The sequence below is a fragment of the Labeo rohita genome, chromosome 9, assembly GCF_022985175.1.
Source record: "Labeo rohita strain BAU-BD-2019 chromosome 9, IGBB_LRoh.1.0, whole genome shotgun sequence".
Taxonomy (NCBI): Eukaryota; Metazoa; Chordata; class Actinopteri; order Cypriniformes; family Cyprinidae; genus Labeo; species Labeo rohita.
The window spans coordinates 1,394,452-1,421,348 of NC_066877.1; the positions used below are offsets into that span (position 1 = coordinate 1,394,452).

Here is a 26,897-nt window from a genome sequence, read left to right on the forward strand (position 1 = left end):
ATCATCTATCTCTCCGTATCAAATCTTCTCTATTAATCTATACAACAGTTTAAATAACACAGTTTTAAAATGTGTGTCCCTTTTTAAATATTCAGTAGCTCATGTATAAAAGCAACATACACCATGTAACAATGCAGTGTTCCAGTCACAACTAAAGACACAAACCATGATTTTAATTTGCTTTTTTTCTTCCTCTATAAACACAAGACTGGCCCAGTGCAGCTGTTAACAAGTTTAGCTAAATTACAGAATCACACAAATTCTAGTTCAGTTTTAGACATTTTTTTTTTCTCTCTTCATTTCTGAAACTGTTTACAGTAGATAAGTTATGATTTTCTGTGCTAATGATATTAATAACAAGGTGATACATTCAACAACAATGGTTTATTAGAGTTAACAGTTGTATTATATTAATCTATTAAACATGAGGTCAGTTGAGACTTAAAAAACGAAAAGTACAAACAGTTCACATTAAGACCAGTACAAAGTCACACATTTTCAGTTTCTATGAACTTAAAAAAAAATACAGAAATGTACAGACTGTAACATGCATGTGATGATAATAATGTCGAATAGCTCTAATTCTATTATTGAGATATGCTTTTATAAGACTGCTCTAAATTGTGTGCAGTTTTAACTAAATTCATTCATTTTGTGAATGGATTAAACATATGCATGACAAAATGATCAAATAATCAAGACACAGATCACAAATCCTTAAACCTCCATTCAAGAATTAATATTAATGTTTTTTGTGCATTAAACAGACATTGATAATACATTGACAGAACATGGTGGATGCATTAGATGTGTACATATAGTAGCAATGCATAGAGCTGTACAGTATTTTTCAAACATATTTTATATACACCAAGCAATGTTACTCATAATTTTTCCACTGGAGTTTAAATTTCATATTAAAAAAATATTTGCTTTAATATGTACAGCAATGCTCAAAAAGGCCTAGTTCATAATTAGTACAGATGTGTGGCCAGGATCCATCCATCTGTGAAAGCTGTATTATGAAGATGATGAAGGTGAGGCTTTGAATGATTTGTTTTAGTTTTACCTGTAAGATGCTGCTGCCTACATTTTTTTTACACCCAAATTTTTTATAAAATGATTGCATGTTGACACAAAATAACACAGATGATTTTCTAGAAATTATTTAATAATAAAAATAAAACAAACTCATAATGGGTAAGAACAGAAGTTTCCACTTCTTATGTTACCTCAAAATAATATAAATTCTAATAATAGTAATAATAATAATATTAATAATAATAATAAAAAATAATTTGAATAATTAAGAATTGAATTGACATTTTAGTAGCTCATTAAAATGAAAAATAAGTCCTAAAAATAGACTACACTTTCTTACTATTGCCACTTTTTTTTCTTAAAAACCTGATGAAATGTGAAATAATAAAAATAAAGCGTGAATAATACAATTTACTATGAAAACGTACAATCGTACAAAATGTACAAAAGATCGTATTATGCAACTAAATTGATTAAACAGATATAACACAAAAAAAATGAAATATGTGGTATGATGAAATGCTATTCAAAATGCAGTTTATGAATGAATGAATGAATGAATGAATGAATGAATGAATGACGAGCTGTTAATTTTTTATTTTTTATTTTTTGGCTGTCTACATGGTTTTCCAATCTAGTTTTCTTAAAAGGATAGCTCACCCAAAAATGGACATGTTGCCATCTTTTATTAACCCTCATGCTGTTCCAAACCTGTATGAGTATCTTTATCTTAAGAGAACATATTTTGAAGAATGTTCATAACCAAACAGTTGCTGGAGCCATTGACATCGATATTATTATTCCCCTATTTATTTATTTTTTTTTTTTTTTACTACATCAAGTTAAGACATTCAAAGTTTAAACAATTCAGGTTACCTATAATGTGCCAGTTTCATGTTCAACAAAAAAAAAAAAAAAAAAAAGAAGAAGAAGAAGAAGAAGAAGAAGAAGAAGAAGAAAAAAAAAAAAAGAAACTCAGAAAGGTTTAGAACATCTTGAGTAAATGACAGGATTTTCATTTTTGGGCAACTATCTCTTTAAGGCAGGTTGAGCATATATTGCAGCCTTACTAAAAGAGATCAAAATAGTTTTGAGAAACAGCAGCAAGTAATACAATTTGTGTACAATCCCCTGACCAACACACAATCCCTTCAGGTGCTGTAAAGAAAGCAAAGCTGAGTTAAACTTCTGCTCAGAGTTAAATGCACTTCAGCACAGTGGAAGATGACACAACCGCACCATCTCTGAAGAAACATATGTGCTACTGTCAAAGATATGATGTGTAGGATATTAAGAGGCACCAGTACTCCCACACAGGATGAGCAGCATAGATAGCCAGTGACACATGCTCAGATCGGAGACAGCAAGCATTTAAACCTCGCTGGTTTAAAGAGCTGGTCATTGGCTGTGATCTGACCCCAAACCAGTGAATCTGAGAGCTAAAGGAAGCAGTCCAGACATGAATAGAGACACAAGCCTTGCCACAAATGGGTCAGCAAATGGGCTGTGTGTGGTTCTCCTGATCAAAGCCTAGCTGAACTTGATCATGAACCAGAAAATAACAGTTCACAAGGCCATAAACCTCAACTTCAGGTCTCGTGCTGTGTGGTGTGTGCCGAGATTCAGGTCTGAAATGGTTGTTGCTGGCTCTGTCAGACACTTAGCGTCATGTTCCTCAGAATCCACTGCTGTGATCGCCTGCCGCTACAGTCTCTGAGAGTGGGAACCATCTTATCCTCTTCAGAAGGCATGTCCAGACACTGGTTACTGTTCACATGAAGTAGAGTCAGTCGCTGTGGGGAAACAGAGAAATGAAAAACAAACAGCACTTTACACTAAGGTTTCATTATTTAAACATGAACTAACACTGAACAATGCACAGCATTTTTTAATCTAATTAATGTTCATTTTCATTAGCTAATACATTTTTAACCAAATGATGTATCTGTTCACATTATGTATTAATTATATGTTTAACTTGCGTTAACAAATCTTCATAAATGCTGTGAATATAACCCTAACCCTAACATATTATATATACAATTGCTAGTTAGCTAATGCATTACCTACTGTTAACAAATAAGATCTTATTGTAAAGTGTTATCAGTAAAATAAAACTATTTTAGGATCAGTAGGATTATTTGCACTGTGACATTATTTTAATGAAAATTAAGCAGATTTTAATGGGGTCATCAGATGCCCATTTTTCACAAGTTGATATGATTCTTTAGGGTCTTGATAAAAAGTCTATAACACACTTTGGTTAAAATTTCTCAGTGGTAGTGTAAAAGAACAACCTTTTTACCTTGTCCAAAACAGCCCTGTTTACAGCGAGCCATTTCGGTGCACATTCCTTTAAATGCTTTAAATGCACCCCGCCCCTCTCTTCCATGGGGTGACGAGCGGTTCGAAAGACTGTAAACTTTAGTCGCGGAACTTGCTAACTAACACATTAATAGGAAATGTGATTTACAAAGATTCCTAAAAAAAACCTCCTTATACTCATACAAACATTAGCTATAATGTTTAATGTTTAATTTCATGACCAATTCATACTTATTTTACAAGGTGGCTAATTTGTACAAATTTGTATGACCTCACTCATATGATTTATGTGAGGGGTAGGTTTAGGGGTGGTCTTTCATACAAAATTTGCCGCCTTGTAAGATACGTACATTGTAAACACAAATCCATAAAATGTACAGTAAAAAACTGGCAGCTGTGGTTGCCAGAATTTTATCGTAAAATACGCTAGCAACATTTTAGGTTTTACAGATTTAACTTAAATTTACATTTAAATACCATAATTTCAGTAACTGACATAATTTTTATATACCAACCTATAGATGTACTAAAATCTGTTTCGTACATTTGTAATACACTGATAACCACCCAAAGCAGGTGGTAAAGAGAAAATCACATGATGAACCAAAGTCCATCAAAAGCAGCTTTTAAATATTAACATATAGAAGGTGCACAGTGTCATTCACACAGACACTAAACACAATCATGGTAACACACATGAAACTGAAATAATGCAATAAACATCAATGTAACAATATTAGATGCAACTTACAACCCCACTGGACACAACCGATAAGAAAAAATAAAAATAAATAGTCAATTTATGGTTATTCACTGTAAATTATATATTCTTTTTCATTTCCAAAAATTTTATACCACCATAAAGTTTTTCACCATATAGAGTGGGACATTAACCTATAATAGGTTTTTACTGTAGCATTTTTACAGTCTTTTACTGTTAAAATCATGGTAATTTTTACAATTTTTCACAAATCATACAAATCCGCACAAGTAAAGTTGGCACTAAATAGCCATCTTGTAAAATATTTACCAGTTGCCGTGATGCCGGGTTGGAGCAGCCAGAGACAAAACTTAAAACGTTTTAATACTTCATACACCAAAAGCAAGTGATACATCACAGATTTAGCTATAATGTTTAATTTGCAGTATGCAAATATATCTACATGATTCCTTAAAGTTATTAACAAGTTAGAGTGATAAAGAAACATAGTTTAGTGATAAAATAAAGAGCTTGATAAGTTAAAAGGACAATGAACTGTAAACATGTAAAGAAATGATTTCGGTACTCGTGTGCCAGTCTGAAAGGCGGATTTCTGCACGCATCCACCACAGATGCCTCTCAGATGACTTGTGAACCTGAATTGAGTTATCTTTTGCATCTTATTTCTCTTGAGTCATCTGAATACATATTTGATTTGTGTATGAGCCTAATATACCTGCTTTCATCTATATCATTAATGTTAATCAACCAAAGCCAAAAAAACGAGAGAGAGAGAAACACACTTGCTGCTTTTGACTGAACACATTTTGTAACATATGGTGAAGACTATGGAGTTTTATATTTAATGACTTTGTGTCATTCTTATTTTAAATGAATGAATGAGGCATTTATATAGCGCTTTCACTGTGTATTGCCGTACGCCCAAAGCGCTTTACAGTCATATATGTCTCCTCACCCACCACCAGTGTGCAGCATCCACTGCATTGACATCTGATATTATTGATTATTTATTTCAGTAATGGCTTGGGAGATTTTTTATTTTTTATTTTTTTGCTTATATTAGACTTTTCTGTGGTATTCTACCAGCAAAGATGGTCAAACACACAGCCCAGAGAATTAATGACTATGAAAATATAATAAATAAATAAATAAATTAATGTATAATTTGCAAAGTATTTGAATTTACATGAATTACAAAACCTTGTTTTCACACTGTAAAAACCTATAGTATCAAAATGACAGGGAACATTTATTATCCAAAAAAAAAAAAAAATCTTGCATCTTTAAAGAGAAACAAAATTTACATTTGCTTTATGCTCGATTACTGTTCCATTGTTACCGAGGCAGAGGATTTTAATGCTGTTTGAGTCTATTTGCTATTTGACTCTTCAGAGTAGGCATTCAACACAGTCTCCGAAAGCATCATGCTATCCAGCAGAACTCCAGAGGAGGATAATGAAAGCTGCTGCCCTGCTGAGTCCAGACACCCTTCCAAAAAGCCTCGAGCCTGCGGGTGATTGCTCCTCAACAGCTCTGAATGAAGGTAATCAGTCACTGTCTCACACTGAGAGATAGGTGAGAATATGCACTGTTCTGCCTCTCCTCAACTGTAGACTGCTCAGACTCTGACACTATTTTACAGTTCATGCAACAGACAGTATGATAAATGAGTTGACCGCATGCGGTCTCAGGTTTAGTATGAATCACTGAGCATTTTGAGTTCATAATGAACAGCAGCTAGTTAATATCCGAACACAAGAAGCATGCGTTGTGTTTTAGAGCTCTCACTGAGCTCTCAGTCATTCCTGCTTCAACAGCACTTTAATGCAAAGCTGGTTTAGGTTTTAGGTGAACTATAAATTCAAAACTTTCACTTGCTTACCTGAATACTTGAGGGAGTGTGTGTGAGTGTGTGTGTGTGTGTATGTTCATTGATTAAGCCCCATTTTTTGAGTAATAATAATTACATTTAAAGGAGTTGTGAAATGAGAAATCACATTTCCATTCTCTTTTGGCATACAAGAGGTCTTTGTACCATTAAAACATCCTTCAAGATACATAGCTTAAAAGAGGTGATATGTGACACCACAAGGGCACAAACATTTGCGTATACACCACCTCAAAAGCAACACATCCAAGAATAGTCATTATCTCACCATAGGCCCTGCCCACTTGCATTCAGTCCCTTAACGCTGGATGCAAACTGCCACTGTTTTGTCCACACTGGATACAGTATACAGATGTGCATTCACATTCTGGCATAGTCCACACACTTAAGTCCATCAACAATAGGACAAACAGAGGAAAGAAAGAACCTTTTGCCCTTGACACATTTGGTTTAAACAGCACATTCATGTCTCTGAACAGACTTCATAATGATCCTAGTCTCAGCGTCAGGCCCGGCCCCACGGGTGGGGGGCCAGGGTGGGCCTGGCCCACCCAATCAGGAGCTTGGGCCACCCTGGCCCCACACAACATAGCCTAACACCCACTCACAAAATTGGAGCGATACTCAGTTGAGCTAGATTTTAATTTTTCCTTTTTTTCTTACTGCTCGCCCCCGAAAACATTTTAATATTGTATACAGTTCTCGTGCTATCAGTTTGCAGGGTATTGAAATTGCTTTTGCGCTGTTTACTTTCACTTTTGATTTTGTGATTAACACGCACTCTGTGTAAAGGATGTTTGTCATTGAGCACAAGATTAAGCAGCAAATCCTCCAGCATGCTGTCAGTCATCTCTCCTTACCCTCAACTTGTGATTAGTCAAATCTGACTCCTGCTCGTGTTGGATGCAGGGTTGCCAAGTCCACATTTTTTCCACGGAATGTACTTGTAAACTGTTTTCATGGGTTGATTTTCCCCCATGGTTTAAAGGTTTGAAATATTGCAGAAATTAAATTTGTATGAAATTCTGTGCAGGATGTTAGGTTTTATGAAGGCCACTGATAAAAAGCCTTTGAGCTGTGTTTATGTGCATAACAGTGTGCATAACAGTGACATTAAAATGTGTTTTTTTTTGTTTGTTTGTTTGTTTGTTTGTTTGTTTGATTTTTGACCAATATGGGCTTTTATATTTGGGATATGGTCGGTTTTGGGTTGTTCTTGACTGACCATTGGGCTAGTTATGTCACACAGACCTGATAACCTGATGTACACATTAGATGCTCTCAGTTTAGAATTGTAGCGTATGTTTTCCAACTGAACTAAATTATTTTTATTTCTACAAAAATGCTAAACGTCAGTGAAGGCAGTGCAGCGGTGGTCAAGTAATGTAATCAGTGTATGACCATACACCGTGTAACACCAACTACCCCAGGTGAAAAAAATGTGCAGTGAATAACCAGCACTCTCTCCACCCTCAATATCACAACTGAGGTGAGTCCCTTGAGCAAGGCACCGAACCCCCAACTGCTCCCCGGGTGCTGCAGGGCTGCCCACTGCTCCGGATGTGTGTTACTGTGTCAAATCAACTGCTACTGTGTATGTGTGTGCACTTGGATGGGTTAAATGCAGAGCACAAATTCCGAGTATGGGTCACCATACTTGGCCACATAATGTAAATAAGCTGTCACAGAATAAGAATGTCTCAATTTTGACAAAATGTCAGATAGAACCCAATAATTCTAAGGTGACAAAATATTAAATGACCAACAGCTACATCAGTGATCCAAACTACTCAACTTTTTTTTTTCTCCCTCAAATATGGCCATTTTGAGAGAGAGAGAGAGAGCACTTAAAGTTGTGTGTGGGGGATTATCTGTGTTTGAGGATCCTGCTCTATAAACAATGAAGTTTAGTTACTTCAAAACAGTGATTTTACTCTTCATTGCTGAAAATTAGTATTGGCACAGTGGTAAAAGCAGAAAAATAAAAAAAATGGCACCTCATGCCCAAAAGGTTACCTGACCCCTGTAGTAAAATAATAAAAAACGTCATGACCTCTTTAAGAAAGTCGTTTTGAGCATGTGAGGAAAATAATTGAAGTCATTCATGTATACCGAAAGCTTTAAGCTTATATTCATGAGCCTGACAGCCTGTGAAGCATAAGCACAACAGACACTGATATGCTGACAATATCAAAGGCCATAATCCACCATCTGCAATCAACCAGCTCATAATTCTCAAAATAAAATATGCATAAAAATGCTATCTGATGTTACTTGAATTATATTTCTTTAGTTGTTATGCTTTTAAAGTCTATTCCATGTGTGTGTATCAAACTGCATGCATTTAAACCATGCTGTATTGTGAGATGAGGCTGATGTCTGATGAGATTTAAAAGATCACTTTTCAGACCAATCTGATCCTACTATAACTAGCAGCACATCCAGTGGCTATGTTACATATCTATCTCTTCCCTAAATCATACTTTTTAAATTGTACTATCAACATGAGTAAATTTAATTTATTAAAAAACAACAAAATTCAATTACAAAAACGCAATTATAGCATAATAGCTTGAATATTTTCCCTCATTGAAGGACTCAGATTTAGTTTAGGTCCCTTACCTAATATACCTGACAACTGGAAGCAACAATAATAAACTCTCTTAAATACAACACGTGATAAAAATGCATCAAGTCTGCATCACAATCTTGTGTTTCTGAAATCTTATTTATTTATTTTTTGTTATAATTTCAGCATGTCAAAGAGAGAATTCCTACATAACAGTACCCCAAACAGACAACAAATCTTTTTATTCATTTATTTGATTAATTGTTAACTTACTGTGTAAATGCAGAAAATGTGTTATAAGTATTAATAAACAGCCATTATGTTAATAATAGGCATGCTAATAAGCAACTAATTAATAGTGAGAACTGGTCCCTATACTAAAGTGATACCACTTAATCTAAATTTCTTTAGGTTTCCCAATGATATCATTTAAAAAAAAAAAAAAAAAAAAAAAAAAAAAAAAAAAAAAAAAAACTAATTTATTAGTGTGCAGTATTTTGTGTCTGTTATCAATGACGAAAAATCTACACACATACAAAGCAATCACTGCTTTTTCACAGCTGCGGTGGCTTGCTAATAATTAAAATGAAAAATAAAATGACAAAACAAAATTCTAACAACTGTGTCCCCACTTTTGATATGCATCCACTAATGTAGATCTAAAAATTTGATTTGAAATTTGATTAATTTGATCATTAATCCTCTGACCAAGACAATCCCAAGGAGTTATCAAATTACATATTTCACAAGTTTATTTAGGCAATTTTTGCTGTCTTAAATGCATGTAGAAAAAGTTAACGGCAACTGACTTAAAGTCAAAAATAAAAGTCAAAAATCCATATTCCACACAAGAAATTGCACAGGAAATGATTACTTTTTTAAGCATTAAAATAAAGGTTTTACCTTTCTGACATCATATTTAATAAATGGAAAGACATCATTTTTTGACCGCATAAGTCAGATGGTTTCTTTCTGGCTATACCCTGAACTGAAATGCTCATGCACAAATTAAACTGTTTTCTGAGAATTAACCGTATGCAAATCCTTTAACTCTATCAAACTTCTTTATATTTTTTTGGAGTATGCATGAACAATTGTAACTTGATATGCCTTCAGGATCATCCGCCTCCATTTTACCTGTACTAAAACAGTCTGTTATGCTGCTTGATATTGCAAACTGGTATTTGTTATCATACTATTTTATTTATTATTGTAATCATTTACACATTGGTTTGTAGCACAAATAGTTTTACTATTTACTTATTCACAGAAAATAGCTTGCATAGCAAAATAAGGTGGATAGTGACAATCTAGTGAACTGGACAAATGTTTGGAAATGTGTTAATGCTGTATGTCTGAGAGTAACACAGTGTGCTTGGTCACAGTATGGCGGAGAAATGGATGGAGGTGAGGAAAATAATAAGCACTAAGCTATTACATTAGATATGTTTTTGCTACGCTGGCAGTCAAAGGCTATGTGGTTCTCAGTGACAGATGTAGTATCAGTGCGTGGGGGCTTACAGAGATCTCTGGATGAGGCGCTTTTATCTGTGTGCATCTGAGCAGCAGCGGACACAGACAGCATCGCCCTAATGACGGCATCAGCTGTGAGCTCCTCACTAAAGTCAATAACACTCATTCAAACTCCTGCCTATTTTACCTAGAACATAAAACATACAGCATGCCTCTGTAATACAGGGGTGTTTGAGGTCAAAGATAATTACATACACAACAAATAACCTTTCAAATTTTTTTTTTATAATTACAAATAACACACTGTAAGTTATTTCAAATGTAGTCCATATATGGGTTTCATTTTGAAAAATATGATTTTTTATTCATTCTATAATGGCTTTATTATGCATGTATAAATACAAAATAATAAACAATTTGACAAAATAAAATCTAAACTATCACTGCAGAAAATCTGAATATTGAAAATAAGTGCATAATAAAATAGGTGTTTTTAAGCCATTTAATACAATTCCATTTAATCCATTTAAATATATAGTGTGCCCAGGTGTAAAATCATATGTACTGCCATCACTCATTTACTAATAATTGATGAAACAAAAAACAAAAAAAACAAAACAAATATATATATATATATATGAAGAGTTCAGATGCAAAAGTCTCTAAATCCATCTGATTTATTTCTTTAAAATTAGCATTTCTTTCTGGCTACTTTGTATAGGTTTCTATGTAAGTACTGTAAAACACATATAAAGACACACAAGCATTAATGAAGCCATGGTGGACAAACATATGCTGGGGGGAAAAAAATGCAGATTAAAAATGCTGGAGTGGCCATTCAAATTCAGTGTTTAGACAATAAAACCCCCTCATTCTATTTGTGCTGAGCGCAGCTGCCGTGTGAGTGTGAGAGCGCGTTAATGCAAAGGGTCCGTCTCCGCAAGCCTGGGCCATGAAAGAAACCTTCACAATGAGATCACTTCAAAAGAGCTTGTAAACAAAGACAGGCCCATTTCAATCCACCACGAACAGATAATCAAGCTTAAATAAAACCGCCTTCTCTGATCTGATGCTAAATAATAGCTGGAATAGGTGGCCATGCTGGCTGCCAGTAAATTTTAATTTCAACATAAAATATTTATGTAATAAAAACACATTTCAAATGAAATTTAATTTGATACAAAGGTGCTCTGAAGGTCCTTGAGATAGCGGTATATATCCAGCAGCTCCTGTGATGTCTGTTATTGCATTTGTGTGTCTCTGAGTTGCTGTCCCCTCCCATTTCTCTCAAAAGGTCAGCAATAATTGCTCCTAAACGCATGGAAACCTGCCTTGAATGTAGACTCACAGCACAGCCTGAGCTCCATAAACCAATTTAACATCAAAAGGCCTCACATTCAATAAATACTGTAACCACAAAACTATTTCACAATTTAAGATTAAATTAATCTGTGTGTGGTTCATTCTCAGGTAGACATTTGTGTTCTGTGCCTCTTACCCTGACTTGCAATTTTATTTTTAAATGAAATTATTCACCACTGTATTTTAATTACACATAATTTATAATAAAGAACATAAAGAATAGTGTAATAACAATGTAAGAAATAAAGAACGTGTAACTCTGTCCAGTTTTATTTTTGTATCATATTCATATTCACCTTTTTTAATTAAATATGTTCATTAAAAGTACATAAATAAATGTTTATTTCAGCTAACATTTATATTATTGTTATTAATATTTTTTTTGCCAGCAACATTGTACTAGGATTTGCGCATTCTTTAAACACATTTATTGTCTATTTATTTGAATATTTGTTTGGACAAATCTGCTTAATGTGGTCCCCAAATGGTTCAGCAGTAACCTTTTCAAATGTGTTGATACATCCTTTCCTGAGAATGTCCCATGTCCAGTCCATGCATGGCACTATTACATATCCAAAGCTCAAAAACATTAGAGACACCAACTAAAGTAACACTAAATCTAAAATCATGTGCAAGATAATCAGGCTTTCACATACACTTGATACTTCCCTCAACACCGTGGGGAATGTGGGGAAAAGGACACTATGCATTACAACAGCTCTAATAACTATTAGTTGCCTATCTACAGTACACCTTCATCACCTCTACAGGATTTGCCAGCTGATGCTTTCAAAACTGACCTGCCATCAACAGGAAGTTGTGGTAGTTACAGAAAGTAATCAGTTGGGCTGTAGTAGAGCTTCTTAAAAACCTCCTGCCGGGTGAAGTTTCGGAGGACCCAGGCCTGAAGGGGGCTATCGTCACAGTACTCCAAAGTCGGGCCGTATGTTCCATCCTCCAGCCGGCTGATGGTCAGACATGACTGGGTGATGATGTGCAGGAAGGTGTGTTTCTGATGGTTCCCATGAAAACATGATGACAACAAACCAGGTATGGGTTTGGATGATAATGAGGTCAAAATGTGGCCCAGTCTTTAACATTTTATTTCATTGTTTCAATAGAAGTACACTTTGAAGAAGTGCACTTTCTTTAAAGTGCTAACTAACATAACTGTAGTGTTATTCATTATTACATTTACAGACAATGGGCCAGATTTACTAACATTTAGCACCTGCGCAAACCGACTTTTGCTCTTCAAATAGTACTGTCAGAATTTACTAAAGATGCGTAGTGAAGAATTAGCACTCAGAAGGAGTGGACACAGTTATTTTTGCACCTGACCTTATTGAATATTTGAAAAAATTTTTTTTTTTGGTGGGGAGTGATCCTCTGTTGTGTGCCTTCATCTCCTTAAATGTTTGCCAATCATTGCTTGAAAATGTAGCACTGAAGATAGGACTGAAACGTTTGCTTTTTTGTTTGTGTGCACACTCTCACTTTTTGGTTTGTGCACTTTAGTTTTTGTTGTCACCTCTATGTTAATCTTCAGTAAATTCTCCAGTAAATTTTTGTTCAAAGGACCTGGGCCCTCATTTATCAACAATGCGTAAAAAAGATTCTATATTTTGTCCTATGAATGAAAATTAGAATGTGTGCAAGTACAAAAAAATCCATATTTATCAAATGTGCGTACGCGGTTCTTACGCACACCAGTAAGTAATCATTGTTGATAAATTCCACATGTTCTTAAGCACCATGCTTATTCACATTCATGGTCATTTGCATTCATAAACGCCTCCAATAATGGTAACAACACCTCCTTTTATAAATCACGTGAATGTGTAATGTCCTCACCGAAATCATGGTATGCGACACAGACTAAGAAGTCCTTCAGTGCTCTCACTAAACAGCTCAGCGCGGCCTCTGAAAATGTGTTCTCTGTGCAGCGCATGGTAATATATTTACTAGATAAGCAAAAAGACTAAGATATTAAGTGCATTTTGCTTAAAATAAGTAAAATGATCTGCCAGTGGGGTAAGAAAAATAACTGGCAAATAGTTTAACTTAATAGTTTTAAGTGAAATTCACTTTCATTTTAATTTTTCCCCCCCAGGAAACAAGACTAAATATCTTACGTCTTTTTGCTTATCTAGTAAATGCATCTTCTTAATTTAAAAAATTTTAGATATTTTGACTAGAAACAAGACAAAATACTAAGTGAGATAAGACTTTTTTGCAGTGTGTCTTTTATAGATTTTCACACCAATTATACAAATGTTTAGCTTGATCTATGAAATTATTAATTGAGTATTTGCAGTTAAAGGACACAGGAAACATGCAGCAGCACTTTCTGTTTGTAGTATCACTATTCTACCACTAGATTCTCTGTGTAAGCATGAGTTGTGCTTATATTTACACACATTTCTATGTATAAGTACTAGGGCTGCAACGATTAATCGAACGATGTCGTGAGGCGCGTTTAGTCGATGAAGCCGGTACGTTGATTAGTAGTAAAGCTCCATCACGTGCGTTCAGTACACAGAGCAAGTAATACACAGAGCCGTAAAGCACTGACAAGCTACGCCAAATCGGCCGCAAAATCGAATTCGATTTTGAGCGCGATTTTGGCGTAGCTTGACAGTGCTTTAGCCCTAATAAGTACAAGTTGGTAGATCCCACACTTTGCGTGAAACTGTTCTTACGCACTCATTACGCACACATTTGTGCGTACGCACTGTTGATAAATGAGGGCCCTTGAACTTTGCATCTTGTTTTGGTGTGCGGATCTTTTTTGATTTTTGTACTGACCTTATGGAATAAGCATTTGTAGAAGTTTTCCTTTCAGATGCAAAATTTATGGGAGGAGAGTATTAAAATAAGTCACACAACGCAATTTACCAACGCTTGCACTCGTAAAATTACAGGTATATAGCATGTCTTAAACTATTTTGCGCTTGAAATGGCTGCAACGGTTGCTGCTAGGAGGAGGCAACACAAAGAACAGAGAGCGTGTGATTTTTTCCACACGTATTAATTTATTTGGAATGTCAGAAGAACACATCCGAACATATCATTTGTCAAGCCATGTTATAATAATTTGCGGTAACACTTCAGTATAGGGAACAATTCTCACTATTAACTAATTGCTTATTAGCATGCCTTTTCATGGCAGATTGGCTATTTATTAGTACTTACAAACCACATATTCTGCATCTCCATATTCTACATCCCTAATCCTACCCAATACCTAAACTTAACAACTACCTTACTAACTACTAATAAGCAGCAAATTAGTAGTTTATTCAGGCAAAAGTCATAGTTAATGGTTTGTTAATAGGAAGAACTGGATCTTAGTGTGACCTAATTTGCTTCAGAAAATAAAAGACGACTTGGACGACACGCAATACCAAGTCTATCAAAATTTCTTGCAGACTTTCATTTTTTGGCCTCCGGTTCTTTTCAATGTACTGTGGCTTCTTTATTTTTTTAATTCTTTATTTGCAACTATGCTAATTTGCGCTGCACTTGGTATATTGTGTTGGTTGATATGTAAATAAGATGTTGTGTCTGCTTTTTTTAATTTGTGCATTGTCAGTAATTAACCTGCAGAAATTTCCACGCCCATCAGTGCTGTTTTGGAATTGTGCTCTTGTTGCCCTTTTTAGCAAATCTGGCCCAAACAAAATGTGTGTAATTACAAATATATTTAAATGCATGACATGTATTTCAATAGAAATTGCATTCCAATATATTCTAGTTTACTGTAAAGGCTTGTCAGTACATTTGGCATTATGCTTACATATTCCAACATATCACAAAGACAATATAAGTAATAATTATGAAATGACATATGAAAATGCATTTAATTAAAAGGATCAAAAATGACTCTACAGGTCAGCTAATTCAATGTAATATCAATTAAAACTATAAATCATTTTTATTACTTGCAATTAACATGCAACTAAGTGTCGAAAAGGGACATAAAAAAGACTGAGACCACAAATAAAATTCATTCAAAATTAGATAAAAATCACATTGTCTTTTACTTTTATGACAGCAGTTCTTGAGCTGACAAGGACAAAACCTGATGATCAAGGTTAACTTGTTTATTTCCACGTATAATTTGGCTTCTGAATCTCAGATTTTAATGTGGTCTCAGACTTTGGGATCCCACTGTACAGTATATATACACATGGAGGTTCGGGGCACAAACTAATGGGGGTCAAGGGAAAAAGGTCAGATGTTGAAATGTAAATGTAGGGCTGGAATGTCAAGAAATAATCGTGGGTGTGTAGTGTGTGTTCACTGGCGTCTCAAATGACAGAAATAAACTGTAATGGGGCTGATTTAGGTGGAGCAATGCTGCACTGAAGTCTGTTTTCCCACTAAAATAGCTATTTAATTGGAAACAGTGGCAGAAACTGAGCAAATGGCTCAATCTCTGTAAACCCAAATCATCAATTTTCACATGCAGTGTGTAAAACCTTGTGAGCTATTTTTAAAACAAATGCCTGTCTATCCGGTTGCCAGGTATTGAGTTGCTTATGGATTAATGGAAAAAAGAATCACAATTTAATGGCGGGAGATTCTAGGATGTGAAATTATGTCAGTATCATCTTTCTTTATATTTTGATCATTAAGTCCTGCAGTACAAGTCTCCAGGCTGTGGAATAAATACAATGCCCAGCTATACAGACAACTGAGAGGTGAAAAGCACTAGATTCATGTTTGTGTCCAACATCAAAACCAAAGCCACAGAGGGGACGGAGATCTATTTTTAGACAGCTTCTGATTTCTTAAGCCCCTTTGTGATTCAACACGAAGGTCCCTTACGGCTCAAGTGTGATGTCCTCATTTAAATCTAATGACTCATTTATTTAGAAATATAAGCACCAGAATCGACCCGGCTGACAAAAAAGTGTAATCTGTTATATTAACGGTACCAAAGATCTCTAAGGCTTCTTCTTTATTCAGCTATGGCGTGTATGTGATATGTGTTTCTTGATATCTTAAGAATGCTGTAATGAATCTCTGATATTGATTGTGTTATAGTCACTGAAAATCAATGCCTGCGGAGGCTTGTGGAAATCTAAGAGGAGATTTTATAGGGCTCTATAGTAAACAAATATATCCCTCCTTGTCATATTTCTACAAGTACAGGCCTCCAAATATGTCTGTACATGAATTTATGCAACTGTGTTTCTAAACCACTCACAATGTGACTCAATTACAGTGGGAGTCTAGTACACATACACCACTACCAGAATATTCAAACAACACACAGCAAAACACAATTCAGATAATCTTACCTTAAAGTCATACTCCCATTTCCCAACATACTAAGATATGTACAGAAAGAATAGTTCAATTACCAAAGCCAGTAAGTTCACAGCATCTCAAATACACAGTTCTGCACCAGGAATTGTGATCAATATCCAGAGAAGAATATATGAGATATTCCAAAAATAAAGCAGCACAGAAGGTGTATAATAATGTGATATGCAGCACCATCTGGTGGAAGAGCAGAGATCCTCAACTAGCTGCAGGTCTGATGTGATATGGTTGTGGACAGCAGGGAAAAAGCACGCTAATTCCATACTAATGAGGAAATGCATTATTTATATAAATAAAAATATTGATATAAATATCTATGTACATAAATATTTGACCAGTGGTAATTGGTGAAGTGCATCACATTACCAATCTAGACACTGCAAGACCTACAGAGAACATTTATATATGTTTGGAATGACAACAAATTTTTAATTTCTGGATGAACTATTACTTTAAGATCTTAGGCCACATCTTATTTTTTTTATACCCCATGTTTTCTGGAGTTGCTTGTTTAATTTCTGACTTGTATCCAAAAATAAATAAATGAATTCATTAAAAAATAATAATAAATACAGGTTCCCCTGGAACAACCTGAGGTTAAATGTAATGTGCCCATTCTGTGATCTCTGTGGTGCTCAAACCAACAGCTTTTTACTAGTCCTGGGCTACAACCGAGGGAATGCTCCAACCCTTGCAAAAAGAAGTCTACCACAAGTACTATTATTACTGTAATAGTAGTGAAATGTGAATACACAGCTAGTTTTTTATTCATATAACAACTAGTTGTGTGACTTGATTTGACAGATAATTTGTGATTAAATTTAATGAGATGTTTGAATGAGGCATTTTAGGAAGGCATGGATTCTTAGTCTTTACTTTAAAAAAAAAAATATATCTCTCTGGGTTTGAGACTTAAATCTTTGCTACTTTACGGATCTTATATAAGCACAAACAGCTTGTAACACTTCAAAGACAAAGGAAAACATGAAATTGCATCATATGACCCCTTTAATAGAAGTACTGTATCAGTCTTTTTAAATACTGTGTGTTTATAAAATCAACCAAGTGTTTATCTGTTTCTGTGTGGGGTTATAGCCCTGTGTATCATTTTTTTTTTTTTCTCGCTTTTTTCAAGCTTTGTGTAATTTGATGTCTATGTTCCAATTACTTCGAGACAGTGTGTGCAACGGTGATGTAGTTAGTGTGTGTGGTATATTCTGTGTGAAATGTACCTCTGCATCATATTCAAACATCTGGTTGCCTTTCATGTGGTGGCACTTCAGCATAACAACAGGTCCATTAAGTCGTGAAGCATCCAGACAGAGATCATCAGTTCGGATCTCTTTGTCCGCCGTATATGAGAACACCTGCAAACAGGTTAATCAGCTAAAAATGTATTGTGTTTTTAATTATGAAATTCCTTACTTTATTTACATTTACATTTTCAATTACTTACATATATAATCAACATTTCAGCACTTGCGTTAGCCAGTCTTTCAGTTTAGCAACAAGGAGTAAAGGATTAGTTCAACTAAAAACTTTAGTCAAGCCTAAAACAAGGATAAAAAGCACCTTAGGAGTATCATAACTTAAGTTGTTATTCACTATAATTCTGACATCTTCCCTAGCTGGCTATGAAAGAGTATAATTTTTTAATTTCAAATAATTTTTTGAGACATATCATTTCATAAATCCAGCTCACAGATGTAGTCTGAATGATTCGATCACAGGTCACACTGATCTGTAGTTCTCGAGTTCTCAGTGTTACGCTGATTCAAATATATGGTTTCAGCATTACCAACTCACTAGTGAAGATTATCAGATTCTCACAAATATTTTCCATTACGCTAGACATTTTCACATGACTTGAATGATAATTTCATGGTGCTTTTGCATTATTTTACAGCCTCAAAGAAACCTTTACATTATTCTGATGTATCCTTTTGTTTGTAACAGAAAAATAAGAAAGCTACGTTACGGGTTTGGAAGGATATGATTAATTTTGGAAGAATTTCCATTTTTAGATTACTGTTTAGATTACAATTAAATTTTTCTGTAAAGTAAGCCTTTAATTTTACAAGTTTCTTACCTGGTTGCCACCCATTCCATGACAGTTGAAGAAGCCAACCTTTTCATTCTCTTTACGGCCCATGTTATCCACACACTGATTTGTCTCAACATTTCTGATCTAGTAACATAAAAGGACAAAGTCTGAAGATTTTATAAAAACTTTTTTATTCATTTTTAAGTCAAGCACTGTGTGTAAGTATTTTTTTTTTTTTTTTTTTTAAGTTAAACACTGTCCTTGTGCTTTTTGAGAAAATATAACTGATGAAAACCTTTAAATATTTTTATTGGAATTATATTGAGGGAATAGTATTTCTATCATGCTGATGAAAACATTCTTTGTTCAAACGGCTGTGGAGCATCTGTCAAACACACAAAGAATAACCTTGGTCGGTGATGTCATTTTAATGTGCGCACCTGCGAGGTAGACATGAAATAGACATGAAACAGACATACCTTCAGGTTTGTCTTCAGAGACTGCTTTTGTGTGTGTGTGTGTGTGTGTGTGTGTGTGTGTGTGTGTGTGTGTGTGTGTGTGTGTGTGTGTGTGTGTATGCGTGCTACGCAGCTGAAAGCAGTGTCATTCAAGAAAAAAAAAAAGAAGTTGAAAGTGAAAAGTTAAAACAACTTAACCATGTTGAATGTATCTGCAAAGATACACTCAACATGGAGAGCAAATCGCTTTCTTTTACGAAGAGGTGTCACTGTGCCCTTATTAAGATCGGGCGTTGATCTGGCTAAGGTTTGAGAGGCGGGTCCTTCTCCTTCTCATTTCTTCGAATTGGGCAGAGGACACAGCATCTCTTGCTTCTGCAGAAATGGAAGTTGAGAGCATCACCTTCAAGCGCTCCTCCCACGATGACAAAACAAATGAGTTGCTGGAGGTGATGACTTGTACAGTGGCCAGACTAAAGTTACACTGGCCACAGGAGCAAGAAATCCCAAACACTCGAAACTAGATGACAGGTTTTTGTCAAGCAGTCAGAGGGAGGGACCATGGCGGTTCTGCAGGTATACCTGCTAAAAGATCTGGTGTTTTAAGAAATTTGTCGGCTCACGGATTTGTCTCTAAAGGTGACTAAGCAGACAGTTCGCTCCATCGGCTGTTCTATGGCTGCTATGGTCGCCATGGAGAGGCACATGTGGCTAAATTTCACCGGCATCAAGGACATGGACAAGGTGTTCCTCCTTAATGCCCCTGTGTCCAGTTCCGGGAGGCAAAGAGGCACTAGGAAGTGTCAGGGGTTCAACAGTCTCGACCTGACCCAGCTCCTCTGAGGTCAGAAGCCCAAAAGGAGAGTGTGCCAAGTCCTGCGCCCCCTCATAAAGATTGGGGAACAGCTCGTCAGACTCAACAGCCAAAGAGAAAGCTGGACCTAAAAACCAAAAAGTCGTCCTGAGGGTGGTGTGCCCAGGACAACGTGTGTGTCCCATAGGGTAGGGCCATGAAAAATTCCAACAGAGAGTAGGGGCTCTTTCCCAGCACCCTTAGGGGATCGCTGTACAATCTCCACCACCACCGGTGTTTCAGCAGTAGTCTCCAGTGAAATGTTAAATGTTTGGTTGGTTCCTGCCATGTTTCAGGACATTTAACAATCCCCCCAGCAAAATGAAGTGTCAAAATTAGTGCCTTTCTTTCAGAGAAAGTGAAAGTGTGGAATTGTGTTAGCTACTGCCAAATAATCTCTTCTTAGGTTGTAAGGACTGTAGTAGAGGGCTACAGGATATAGTTTCCATATCGTCCTCAATGTTTTAACGGTGTGGTAATCCACTACCATGAAACCGGAACAAGCATATTGCAAGCTCTGCTGGACAAAGGGGTCATAGAACATCTTCCCCTCCCAGACAGAGAGTCAGGCTACTACAGCTAATATTTTCTGCTTCCTAAAACAATGGGGGGGATGGGGGGGGGTCGCATACAGTTTTAGATCTTCGCAGGTTGAACCACTACCTCATTTACAAAAGTTCAAAATGCTTACAATCAAAATGACTGTTTTTCTCAGGGGGGGGGGCAGCTGAAACGTTCATTTTACACTGTGCAATGTTTCGGGATCACATCTGCATATTTATGCTAGATTTGTTTTCGAAATAGCAGTGACAACCAAAGCAATGGGCGGGACAAAAATATATGTGAGAGCATCCTCCGTGATTTAATTCTGGAACCGATCCTTGCCAAACTACCACAGACAGCGCGTCCTGAGCAAAATCTAGTTCACAGACCAAAAGCGTGTGTAAACTTTATTGAGATAGGGATATTAGAGCCCTGCACGGGCTTCAAATATAGGCTCCAGCCTGGCCCTGGCCCAAGATGCTCAGGCCCTAGCCTGAGAGGGATTATGACATCATTATTATTACATTTTTAAATGAATTAAAATAACAAATATATCTTTGTGTCTTAATTGTTTAGATTTTTATAATGCATTAGCTTCTTGTTGCTCACCGGTTCAAAGTTACAACCGTTTGCTCTGTAAAAATGCATTGATTTTTCACATTGGTCTGCAGATGGGCTTACTGAAAATGCAAATGAATTCTCTGCCAGCAGGTGGCACTTTTGAAATGGCAGAATACAGCAAAAAATACACAAAGCAGTGCAGCATCTGACTTTGAAATGTGCAGTGCTAATACTCATTCAATGAAATCATAATCTTTTGAACTTTGTCACATTAAGTCATATTGCAATTCTTGTCTTGTCTTTCAAGTTTATTTATAATGATCACCAATCAAGGTTATTTAAGCCAAATTCTTGGCATGTGGACACACATGATTCACAACCGGTTGAACAAAGAACATTCTCATTAATGAAATTCAGTATTTCATTCCTGCTTTTCCAGAGAACAGGGTTACAGTCAAATAACCCCCAAGACAAACTGCTACAACAACACAACATGAACAACACTGGCTGAGCAGGAAGTGAAATAGAGTATTGTAGAGGTCTCGGCATAACCGCACACAGAAATCTGCATATTTAGTATGCAAAATGAAAAACCAAATGCCAAATTTGAAACAGTTTATTAACATCTCTTTTAATGGCCATGTCAAACAAGAGAACAATGAGTCTCTTACCTCCCCAAGTGAGTAGTATCTGCGTGGAATCTGAGAGTCAGGATAGATGTTCTCCAGGTACCATGAGAAGGGTTTACACTTCAAAGATTCCCTCAAAGCCTTCCGAGCAGAAACATCCCCATAATCCACCCGAACCACACCTGGAGAAACACACACAATCAACATCCATAAGTAACAGAAATGTGAATCCATGACCCATTAATGTAAGTCGCTTGGGACAATATCTGATAAATTAATAGATGTATATAACCCAGCTACAAACATGACCCAGGGGGAAAAAATTATAAGATGGAAGAGGACATATATAGAGATAATGTGTGAAGTCATCTGGAAGCATCTGGAAGATCTTGATCCATATCCAATCTCAAGTAAACATGTCATATTTCAACAATCTAGGACTGTAAAAACGAGCCAGCACAAATTAAGAACATATTTGATACAGATTAATATGTTTATACAAAAGATTGTATTAACAGGATTAATTAAATTAAAGGCTAATCATGAATGCAGTGACACAAAAAAACAAAAACAGACTACCAGAACAGAGAGATTCCAAGAGAAAGTATGTGAAACAGTGCGTCATCTGCTTACAAAGCAATAAAATGATTTAAAAAATGATAAAGATATTGTGAATAGCTAAAATGTTAGAAATGCTCAATTATATTTGTTTTCAAAGTAATCTTTGCGGTCACAATTTATTTTAAGGTCCAAATCTCGCAATTAATAAACCATTAACTATGACTTTTGCCTCAATAAACCCCTAATTTGCTGCTTATTAATAGTTAGTAAGGTCATTGTTAAGTTTAGGTTTAGGTAGGATTAACGATGTGCAATAAGGTCGTGCAGAATATATTATAGCAGACAATGACATTATTAATTTTAATGTAATTTCAATAATGATGCTTAAACATATTTGACAATGATCCACTGTTTCAGCACTAAAGACGTTTAAGAATAGGTTTTCTGAATTTATGCTTTTAGTTATGCAATATTTTTTTGAAGGATTGTTAATTGGCTGACTGTATAAATGTTATCAACTAGTGCTGAAAATTAAAAGTGAAAATATGAAAATTCTCAGACTACCATTATATGCCTAAAATAAAATGCAATTGCATTTATTAAGTCACTGTAAAATCTAGTGTCTCAATTTGAAATAACTGCATCTTTCACTACAGACACTAGAGGGAGCGTTAACATCACTTTTCATTACTTTTCTGCAGAAAATGCTTAATTATAGAAAATGTAAAATATTTATAATCACATACAAAACCATCAGCAACCATATTTTAATTCTCAGTTTTTCATTTCAATTCATATTAACCAAACATGCAGATTTTGGGATGATATAGACGGGTGGTCTCTTCTACAGTATGTGTGTGTGACATTGCAGAGGGGGATGATACATCTGGACGACACACACACAGAGCTGCTGACGTCCCAGGGGCCTCAGCGACCAGAGCACACACCGACAGCTGAAGGGTCAAGCATTTGTGTCTTTCTGCTGAGTGTTGACTTTCTGCAGTTCTTCCTCAGTCTAGCGTTTTCTCTCTTAATGTCCGTCTTGATATTTTCGGCTGTGTTTTGTGACCTCTTCTTTCTCTCTGTCTCTCTTTGTCCGTGGTGCAGATGATAAATGATCTTGTGTGTTTCAGTAGACGCCTTGGGGCAGAGATGCTCTCAGATATGATCACTGGATCTAAGATATGTGCTACTGTGTCCCCTGTTATATCTCTCCCCTCTGAGCTCAGTCCACATTTATAAGAATAGTTCATGCTAAACTTTCACTTACTCTTGTTGTTCTCAACACATATACGTTTCTTTCTAGAAAAATTAATGTTACTGCTGCTTGAAAATTCAAAAAGAGATCTTTCTGTGAATAATGACTTATACTTCATTTTGTTCATTACACAAAGCTACCGTATGGGTTCAGAAATTCTCCACGAATCATAAGAACTACTTAAATACTACATTGCTGTTTGTTCTTTTCATAGCTTGACCATTTTCATTGTATGAGAGAGAGTCTAAATTAGAGGTCTTAATGGAGGTCTTTGTACAAAAATTTGGCAGGTGCCTCAAATGTGGGTCGAGTCTGATAGTAGTCTAGGGTCTCTGGTAATTTTAAATATGTGCTTTAGACCCGAGAAGACCTAAGATGATGTACAACATATTCCCCCATATTTTGGACAAAAAGTATAGGCCACACTATCTAGCAACATGGGGCAAAAATGTAGCTAACATAAATATTATATAAAATGTGGCAGAATTAATTTTATGTACAAACAAGCTAAGAGATTTGAGATGGGCATAATTTTACATCATTTACATCTTTACATTTTTGTAATTTCTAATTTGACATTTGACTCGGATTGTGTTTTTTCTTAAAAAAAAAAAAAAAAAAAAATAGCGATTTTAATTAATTTATTTAATTAATTTAATTAATGATACTGGTGTGCGTACCAGTGATGTGCAGTCAATGTAAACGGTTGAATATCTGAGCTATTCGAGTGCAGTGATTTGCTTATTAAATTTAATATAAGAATGTCAACTGAGGTGCAACATAAGACAGAGCAGAAAAATAATGTAGCATACTGTTGCCAGATAACGAATACAGAAACAAAAAAAGTCTAAATGCAAAAAAAAAACCATTACATTAATAAAAACATTACATTATCTGGCAATATGGGTCAAAAACGTATTTAAAATCAATGTTACGAAAAAAGAATCAGAGAATAAATTTCATCTACAAATAATTTAGGAAGAAACCTAGTTGAAAATGTCTCCACTTGCCACTGGCATGCAGGGCTGCAGACTGTGCAAATGTCACTGCCAGGTTTGGGAAAATTGCCATCTAATTTTATCAGGTCTGTCTCGTGTCAGGCTTCCTTTTTAAAAATGTATTTATGCATGCCAGGTTCAGTCAAAACGTGATTCTGGATGGATCATGACAGGTACAGATCTTTGGACTAGAAGATTTTACACAAAAGATGTCTAGTGTGAATATTGTTCTAAACATCTGCACTGAATACAGAAAGTTTTGAACATTTGAAATGCTTTCAAGTAGTTAAATGATGACAGAACTTTGTGGGGTGGATTATTCCTTTATATGTGGAAGAACTCCCTTCTGTTGTGCCACAAATCTCTTTATAAAAAAAAAAAAAAAACAGTTTTTCTCTCCAGAACAGTCACTGCCCTAGACTCTTGGCATACCAGACCACACTATTTATTCATCATACAGACACACACACACACACACACACACACACACACTTCAGTCCACACAACACAGCACCACTGGGACGTTTTTCCAGGAACAGTCCCCCTCCTGTGCTCCACATTACCGCAGAGTTACTCCTGAATCTTTCCCTCTCAAGTGAACTGACAGTGGTTTCAGTAAAGGCTAATCTCATTATTGTCCTTGTGCAGGATACTGAGGCTTTCTAACCCCACTATAGCACTACATTTCCCAGGTCTCCCTAGGGGCGAGATGCAGATAAGAAAAGCAGAACCTTCATGAATACGTGAGCAGCGGAGCAGAACTCAGACACTTAACACAATACCAGGTATGAATAAAAGATGGAATATCTCTCATCAGGGTGAAATATCTGTACCGCTGATCTGCGCCAGCAGAACTGCTTGCGGACTGTCATGAAAAAGTCTGTATCAGCAAATATGAGCAAGACAGATGGATGTAAAACTGTTTTAGGGGGATGTGGAACAGTAACGGCTCTTAAAGTTGAATGGGGATTAAATATTGATGTTTCGTGGTAGGAATAAAAGGAAAACTGTCCTTTGTAGGAGAAAAAAAAAAAAAAAAAAAAAAAAAAAAAAAAATTCACTGGAAAGGCTGTGGAACACAATGTGTGTAGCCAGTGTGCAACAAAATATGTCTTGCTGTAAAGGGTGAGAGAATTAAGAGAATTAAAAAACTAAAAAAATTTTTTTTTTTTTTTTTTTTTTTTTGCATTACTTTCATTTAAATTACTATACAAATTATATTATACATATATTATACATATTAAATTGGTTGGCTTGGTAAATGTTCATTTCAGACCTTGAGAGAAACTAAACCTGAACATATGTAAGTAAATATGAAACTACATATAAAGATGTACTCAAGTCCTACTCAAGTGGATCAAAACACTAAATCTCTTGGGTTTAACTAACCGCATTTAAAATTAATTTAAACTATAATACATTTTCAACAAATAACATGCAATAAGTGTTCGAAAACATTACATTTAGTTCACATTTGACTATATTATTTTAAAGTATATTATTTCTGAAATAGCTACTAAAAGAAAGTTAAATTGTGTTTTTTACAAGCATATTTAACGTGAGCCACTGAAAGAGAAGAAGAAAAGGTACAAAAAGGAAACAGGAAGACAAGAGGATGTGTCGAACTGGATTTGAAGAAATTTAGTGTGCTACAACTCCCTATTGCCTGCATAAGCAGAGATAAAGGCGGCAAATGACAGATCACAGCAATGGTCCAGGAGGCCAAACGATAAGATAATTGCAGCCTTTCAAAACAACCATGACCACAGATGCAAATCAACATGCTATTTATAGAAAACCCTGCATCTCTGTAAAGACGACCATACCTCATTGTGACACTAATGAAGACCTGTGAGAACATGGTTATCGCTTTAATGAGACATATTCCGCATTCACCAGTTCACTAGAGCTTAAAAACTGGCTTGGTACAATTGTGGCATCATTTAAATTTCACTTTCACCCTACGTTATATTTAGTTACAAAGATTTGCTTGAAAGTAGTCATAACAACCACAATTACAGCTCCAAAGATAATGTGATGGACCATCTCAGTAAGTGAAGTGTTAATTACAGATTTCCTGTTGAATATTACCTGGTGAGATGATGTAGAAGAAATCTTTGAACTCATCCATCCAGACTTCAGCCAATCGTCTGTTGTTCTTGTTGATCACCTGACCAGTTCCACCAGGGAAGCTGTATGGTGTGGCCTTCCGGAACACATGTCCGACATGAGAGCATGTGACTATCTCTAGAGATCCTCCACACTGCCAGATCTATTTT

General features: G+C 35.6%; 1 protein-coding gene across 2 annotated transcripts in view; it reads right to left on the minus strand.

The window, feature by feature from the left end:
- Positions 1–365: 365 nt before the first annotated feature.
- Positions 366–26,897, minus strand: part of galnt13 (UDP-N-acetyl-alpha-D-galactosamine:polypeptide N-acetylgalactosaminyltransferase 13) — a 53,081-nt gene continuing 26,549 nt past the window's right edge. Inside the window, exons 8-14 of one of the 2 annotated variants that reach the window (XM_051119263.1) lie at positions 26,710–26,890; positions 21,844–21,983; positions 18,803–18,901; positions 17,946–18,080; positions 16,689–16,718; positions 12,180–12,391; positions 2,730–2,834 (exon numbers count right to left, since the gene is read on the minus strand). In XM_051119263.1, the coding sequence (XP_050975220.1) occupies positions 12,206–12,391; positions 16,689–16,718; positions 17,946–18,080; positions 18,803–18,901; positions 21,844–21,983; positions 26,710–26,890 (771 nt within the window). In that variant the 3' untranslated portion in view covers positions 2,730–2,834; positions 12,180–12,205. Of the gene's footprint in view, positions 2,835–12,179; positions 12,392–16,688; positions 16,719–17,945; positions 18,081–18,802; positions 18,902–21,843; positions 21,984–26,709; positions 26,891–26,897 lie in introns of both variants that reach the window. The other variant, XM_051119262.1, reaches the window with a different exon arrangement.